Raw genomic sequence first — 7,756 nt, 5'->3', positions numbered from 1 at the left:
AAACCTGGAGAAAATGTAATGTCTAGTTGACCCTAGGAGGATGGGGACCATTAGATCCAAATAAAAGGGAAAAAAGTCAAACTATTATAAAATAGTGGAAAAGAGCAAGAGTCGAATAGCACCTGAAAGACTTTTCTGAAGAAGTGAGCTCTTTTCTGCTGCTACAGACAGACTAACATGCTGACACGAATTTTCACAATGAAGTTCTGAAAGACCTCTAAGTTACATAATTCATTCTGCCTTTTTCTCCAAAGCCCATATTCTGAATAGTGTAAAAACAACCACAACCACAACAAGCAAAAGACATCATGGTTAGAAATCATGCAGGTAAAATTTTCATGTACATTTTTGCATTCATAATATGCATCAAAAATTCACAAGCCCGTTCAGATCTGACATCATTTCTCCAAATATCATTTCCAAATATCATTTCCAAAAGACAGATGTTTAAACTTGCTGCATTGGGTGCTAATTTGCTTCCAAGCTCAGTTCAAGCTGCTGGTGTTCACCTTTCAAGTCCTTCAAGACCTGGTATCCTCATATCTGTGGGACTGTCTAGGTCCACATAAGCTCTTGAAATGATGGAGGCTCTGAAAGGCAGAGCTTTTCCACTGTGCTTTTAGTGGCTTTTGGAGTGTGGGGGTCAGTTACTGTGATAGGATAAACAGCTTGCTCTCTTGTTACTTTATTGCATTTTTGTACAATAAGTTTTTAAGCTGGTTTGAACATAGCTCAGGAGAAAAGCAGGATATAAATGTTGTATATAAGTAAATAAAGTCTTTGAATGTCTCCTTTGCAACTATTCAACCAGAGAGGAAAGAACAGGGCAAAGATGGCAGAACCGATTTTTAACTCAAGGGAGTATTAAAGAATGGCATTACTCATGTGAGATGGAAGTGGTACAGTCCACTCTGCCAGCTCAGGTCTCTACCACGTTATGCTTACCCATTTGGTGGTAATTGGAAAAAAATATGGATTTGCATGACATGTCACTCTTGCATCACAAATAAGAATCAGGAGTCCAGCATTGCCAAGGCATTTTTTATGTCCAGGAATTTTTGAAATTAAAACCGTGCCAATGGGCTGTGCAGGCTCGCTTGCTTCCAGATACCTCCAAGTACTAATAGCCTCAAGAGAACAACTGCATACAGCTGTCAAGCAATCATGAATCACTTCATAGATGTGAGAGTAGGACTTCCTACAGGTACACTAAGGACCTGCCCAAAGGGAACAAAGAGGTCAAGCATATGCAAGTCCTCACACTGTACATATTTTGTAATATGTGGAATTAAGGTGTCCAGTAGTGCACATGGACACTTGATGTCACGTGTTGTCAGATCCACCATCTGTCATGTTCAGGGCATACGCTTAGGCATCCAATACCCTTCTGGTAGAAAAAAATCCCAGATAACCACAGGTGCAAGAAAATCATATTTTCTTTATTGTTTCGTATTGTATGGCCAACAAACAACAGCAAGCTGATTTCACATTGATTCCTGATTATTTATGTAATACATTAACAACTTAACAACATCTGTTTCTACATATGGATAAATGTCTAAGAAAGGGTGATATCAAGATTCAAATAACTGAAAGATTGTTAGCTGCCTGTTTTTCTGCTGAGCCATAGAATCTGGACAGCTGAAACTGGTGAAGAAGACCAAGCTGTTAGCAGAAAGCCACCAAAAACTAGAAGAATGAAAGGTACTGGAGCACTCTCAAACATAGCTACTTGGAAGGATGTTCATTTCGTGTGAGACATACATTTAAGTAAACATGCATAGCATAAGACAGCCGGGCCACTTTGGTTGTGATGACATAGCAAAGGTTCAGTGTAGAAATAGGAAGATCCACCTTTCCAATTCATGTGCCTAATGTAGCTGCAAGATGCCTATGAAATCTCAAGCTACAGATGAATCCATTGGGTTAGATCTAGCCAACTTTTCCATTGCTAAAAAAAGGAGAAGGTGATCCCCTTTGATATTCAAAAAGGCTACACTGGGGAACATGGCACCTGAATGGTCAAAAGCCATGTGGGTTAGGGGTTTCCATAAGCATGGAAATTGGGTGAGATTGCTTGAAAAAGCAGGCTGGATCCAACCCCCTAGTCTCTAAAGTGCCACAACGGCACATTTTCTCTTCTTGATTTCTGCTCAGGTGAATGTGGCTAGAGAGCTGGCAGATGCCCCTGATCCAATTACTTACATGGAGTTGCATTTGGGATGGGTTGGCACCGCTTAACATAGGTATCCACATGTGCCACAATAGTGTTTGTGCTTACTCCCTGGACAGTGGCACTTCGTCTGTCCCCATTGCGATATTCACGAGTCACTGTTGCAGTGAAGGGAATGTTTCCGTACATTCTTTGGCCCTCCATTGACACATCACATGTGTGGTTAGGGGGAACATCAACTTCTACTGTTTCTGAAAATGTGACTGACTCAGTCATTGTAGAACCCTCACTCCAACTGAATGTTTCCTCCAGAGTGATGCTCCATCCCATGTTCACTATTGAAAAGATCCCTGCAGTCATGCTACTGCTCACACCTATTGAGATGGAAGTGTTAAAATCCCAGCGACGTTCATTAGTTATTGTTTTGGACAGTGAGGTAATTTTCTTCACTGTATTACAGTCGTTGTTGGTGATCCTGGTAGAGACTAAGACCAAGGTCTGATTGGTGTATGTCCCCCTTTCCTTCATATAATGGACATTGTAGATTCGCTGTGAGAGATAGTCTTTATAAACCACTAGAACATCATAATATTTATACCAGTATTCCTTACCATCTATCCCTATGAAGAAGGCTTTATTATGGGGGTCTACCTTCCCAAGGCCATATTTATTCTTCCCAACATATAGTCGGTATCCTGGGCAGCTATTTATAGAATTCGATGGAACATCACCCCAGGAATCTTCTTGCCACTTCAGTGATTCAAAGTTATTTTCATTTATCAAAAGCCAGAACTGAGCATTCTTATGCTCCTTGTCTCCATAAGGATAAAAGCAGTAGGGGCCACGGTTTGGGCTGTAGAAACCGGGTGTGCAGCCTGATTCATAACAAGGGTATTCTGTCCTCTCGGCATAGCCATTCCAGATGGACACAGCACCACTGGGGGCAGACCCTTGGAACCTGACCCATTTCAGAGTGGTACCACTGAGTGCATTGCCGTTCCTGCTAGAATATTGACTTTTTCTGTTCAGGATCTTGACTGCCTGGCTGCCATCACTGTGGACTGAAACAACAAAATGAAGGAGAAAAAGAACAGAGTGAAGATTAAATCATCGAAAACAGGTGAGCCCCTTGGCCCGTTCTTGTGTTACTTTCATGATATAAGAATGGCTACCCCATGTGCGTGCATCTTGCCTTCTCAGTAATACTGGGATCCCCAAATCTTGCAGGAGGACCCCGTGATATTGCTTCTTCCATAACGCCAGCTGGGGGACCCTTTAAAATACTCAAGAGTGTGAATAGCATGGGCTGAATGCCTTGAAATCAGACTGATACAAAGGACAAAATTTAAATAGGAAAACCAGAAAAAAGAAGATTTTAAGTTTTTTATGTGTGGACCAGGCTGATAGTCTAAGTTTTATTTTTTATATATATTTTGTATAACTACATCAGTTAACAAACATTTAAGGAAATACAAGAATATATATGCTATATTGTTGGAACTATTGGAAAAGAAAATGAAATGCCTAGGAATAACAAATGATATGATTAAGAATACAGAATTAAAGACATTATAAGACAAATTTTAAAATGTGTAAGCAAGTTGGATGCTACAGGTACGTCTATTAGGACGTGTAGGGTATGTTCAACACTCCATTTGGGAATTGCCATTCCGATGCAACTGCCGAAATATTTTTATCAATTGACAGTACCAAAACTAAGAAAAGCGTTTACTTTGGCAAGACTGTACATTTTTCCCTCAACAGTTTTGGAGGGCAGTTATAATAACGTATCATAGTCTGATAGAACATGCAGATGCTCATATGACACAATCGGAACTATTGAACATATGATTATGGAGTGATGAGTTGAGGGCTAATTTAGTCACCCTTTTACTTAAAGGTATGGAATCGCTAAACGTGTGAGCCCAGGTGTCATGGCTACCATCGGATACAAATGATTGTGTCACCCTCTCAGTGGCAAAATTCATAGGCACAATAATGAAATATAAGAGAGATAATACTGAGTAAGGTTTAATTTTTTTGGTTCTAATTTCTGCTTAAAGTGATAGCCGTATGAGCAGTACTAGATAGATAGATATGCCATAATGTTATTGTTGTAGTTAAATAAAACTATTTACATTGTTATTATTAAGGTAATGATTATTTTTCTTCTTCCAATAAAGTATAGCAGAAAAGTTATCCAAATATGAATGATTAACCTGTTAAACTGGAGAGTTCACAATAATTTAATAATTATCTACCTATGATGTGTTTCTAATAGTGTAATCAATTCAGTAGGTTTTTTTTTATATAACTGTAAAACTTATCTGAGAACTTGTTATTCTGAAAATGAAATCTTCATCTGGTTGTAAATATTATACCAGCAAGAATGAGTCTTTATGAAGAAAGCTATGATTTAAATCTAGTCTTACTGATGAGTGATTTAAATCTGATGTAAATCTTTATTTAAATCAAATCCACCCTGAAGTGTGGTCTAGCTGGTGATGGTCACCACAGAGGATTTGCTATACATGTGATCAGTTGCCAGCAGTGGACCTGGGCTGAATAAAAGGTCCCTTTGTACAAGATAACAAAACTCATGATGGCCTGAAGAGGCAGATGATCATCATTTCCAGGGAGGTGTTCTCTATTCCGTACCTTGTATTGTTAGAGGACCTTTCTGCACTGATTTCTTTAAGACCGTGAGGGTGACGTTCATACTGCTGGCCCATGACTGACCGATAATCAAGGACATAAAGAGCATGCAGAGCCACAGATGCATCTAAAACAAAAAGCAGGAAGGCATTACTTAGGGAGGTGGTCATATGCTGGAAGCAAGGTTGCCATTGTTCTAAGTAGGTGAAATGTTCCACTGTTTTTTTCCTGTGTGGAACCAGAGTTGTAAATAGGGAGCCAAGTCCCCCCCTACTAGGGTTGCCAGCCTCCAGGTGGGGCCTGGAGAGCTCCCACTTTTACAACTGACCTCCAGCCGACAGAGATCAGCTTCCCTGGAGAAAATGGCTGCTTTGAAGGGTGGACTCTATGACATTGTACCATGCTGAGGCCTTGCCCTTCCCCAAACCATGCCCTTCCCTGGACCCACCCCCAAAGTCTCCAGGTATTTTCCAACCTAGACCTGGCAACCCTACCCCCTACAGTGGGGAGACTTCCTGGTCCTATGCTGGGGAAATTGACATCACAGCAATGCTACAACATCACTTCCAGTGGGAACCCAGAAGAAACATCAGCACATTGGCGCAATGCTCTAGGATTCCACCAATATTCTATTTGAATGTCCCATTCCCCTAAAACTCCTGTCAGTTGCCAGTGCTTGGAAACACCTTCTTCAAGGAATGTATGTGCTCTACTACTAATCTCCCCCCCCCAACCTGAAAAACTTGAATCTGAAAAAGTAGTCTCTATTCTATGAACTTTAGCCACCAAAAAAGTGTTAGACGTTTAAGAAGCCACAGAAATCCTTGCTCTTGGAAAACTTGTCAGTCCCTTTCCCTTTCACCCAATTCCTCTCCTCACCGCCGTTCCTGTTCTGGATGGCTTTTGTCCATGTGGGTCCTTTGATTCCAACAAAACTTTTTTTTGGTGTTCAAAAGGGGCCCTTCTTCTCTCTGTTGCCTGTGAAAAACCTGATAGGATACAATCCAATTGTGCATATTTTAGCAACTCACCTTCGGATCCATGAAAGCTTCTTTCCCACCAGCCATGGGATTTGGGGAATTCACATCCTCTCCGCTATATTTATAGGGATGGGTAAAGCAGAGCTTATCAGAACTATCAGAAAGGAGGTTTGTGTAACCTGGGAGCAGATGCGTTTCAGGGAAGTTCCAATCAGGCCATCAAATACCCTTTCTGGGTATCATTAAGGACCATTTATGCCGAAACCAGCAGGTAAACACTCCAAGCCAATTTCTAAAGTTAATATTTGAGCAAGGTAGGCAAGTGGTGATGGGGAGTGTTTTATGGTATTTTCAGACACATCCCAGCATTACAGAAAATGGAAAGGGAAACTACTGGTATTTTCAGACACATCCCAGCATTACAGAAAATGGAAAGGGAAACTACGAGGCTCAGCAAGTTCTTCCGGGTACGTTTAGGCAAGGCTTGCTTTATTGGTCAGAGTGAACCACAGTAAACTCCAGCTCTTAGTGGGAGAGCCCAGTTTGGAACGAAGGGCCTGTTACGATATGAGCTTGTGTTTGTATTTCTGTGTTGTGGCAATGCTATCTGTGTGTCTCATGTATGGGTATCTGCACATTGGGGGATTCAGGGTTTACTGTTGGTTGGGCTGCTTTGTTCTGCATCTCATGCTTGCCTAGAGATAGGTAAGACGTGGGATGCCTGCTGCTTCTATACCATGTGCTTCCCTGGAATGTCTCCCATGATGCCCCGGGATAAAGAAGACCCAGCGCCATAGCATCCACTTGGACTCTTGGAAAACAACAGCTTTATCCACCATTACTGACCTGTGGGAATCAGCGTAACCCTCTGCTTGATATCTGGTTTGACATCTAAAGACAATAAGCATTTATGGCTCTGGAGCCAGCAACATCTCTGCAAGTCAAAGGTGCCCATGGAAACGGAAGATTCACACCTAACCAAAAGGTCCCCTTTGATGTAGGAATAAGATCTGCATATTGCCCAATGCCCCTTAGGAGAACGTCACCCCCTCGTCATCCCCCTTCAGCCAGTAGCTGTAGATTAGAGGACGGACCCTGATAGTTTATGGCGAGAAAAGACAGCCCCAAAAAGGAGCTTTTATAAGGAGAAACGCGTCTTTGTTTCTCTGGTTAACCCACCTTTCCCTTAGAGTGCACTAAGGTGCTACAGGTGACTCTCTACCTAAGTTCCCCGGAGTCGCGACCAGGGAACGCACACGTGGCTTTGGCTGGTCCTGCCTGTGTGTCTCTAGAGTCCACCAGTTACCGCTTTAGCCGCCCTTCTTTCCAAGAGGAAGATTTCTTCCAGCAGCAGACCTCAGATAAGTATTGGCCGCCCTACTGTGAAAGTGTAATCCCCATTGTTTGATGCTTTGTTATTTTTATATATGCTGTAATTGTTCTATATTCTACTGCAACTAAGGAGCTTGTGTGAATCTCGTATGTATCTGATTTTGTATGCGTGAAGAAACGATTCTAGTAAAAAGACAACATTTACTCTTAAACCTAGTGTGTTGTCTCACTTCCTTGGACATAGCGAGTGTTTCATTGGCCAATCTGACCTCTGTATAGACGGGTTAGAACTCACGCACCGCCCGCCTCTGTAACCAGAGCTGATTTGGGCTCCCAGAACCGGTTCCGGCCCAGTTCGGGTAACAGATTTGGTGCCCCGTGTGAGGCAGCCTTTGGACCCATCGGAACCAGTACCCAACCATCCGGTTCCGACGGACCCAAAACGTGGAGGAATGATCTGGTTGTTTGGACGCTCTAAGATAGGGAAGAGTGAATGGTTTCCGTCTGCGTTTTTGGCCTTTAGTGGCATCTATACTGCGGGAGGGATTTCTACCCCTTTCCTCTGCCCCCAGGAGCATCTCCAGTTCGCGCTCCGACCCTATCGTTGTGAGTCGAC

The 7,756-nt window shown here is 42.3% G+C and overlaps 1 protein-coding gene across 1 annotated transcript; it reads right to left on the bottom strand.

Annotated features, from left to right (window-relative positions):
• Positions 1 to 2,205: 2,205 nt before the first annotated feature.
• Positions 2,206 to 6,763, bottom strand: LOC107115004 (natterin-3-like; the record flags this gene model as incomplete). Its single annotated transcript, XM_015416613.1, has 4 exons — positions 6,655 to 6,763; positions 5,860 to 5,987; positions 4,832 to 4,955; positions 2,206 to 3,234 (listed from the first exon to the last, which is right to left on the bottom strand). Coding segments are annotated over exons 1-4 (1,390 nt in total), but the record flags the coding sequence as incomplete, so codon positions are not given.
• Between the last annotated feature and the right edge of the window lie 993 nt (positions 6,764 to 7,756).

Source organism: Gekko japonicus, unplaced genomic scaffold (assembly GCF_001447785.1).
Source record: "Gekko japonicus isolate JY-2015 unplaced genomic scaffold, Gekko_japonicus_V1.1 scaffold4450, whole genome shotgun sequence".
In the NCBI taxonomy this organism is placed as follows: domain Eukaryota; kingdom Metazoa; phylum Chordata; class Lepidosauria; order Squamata; family Gekkonidae; genus Gekko; species Gekko japonicus.
This window is presented reverse-complemented; position numbering and strand designations above follow the sequence as displayed.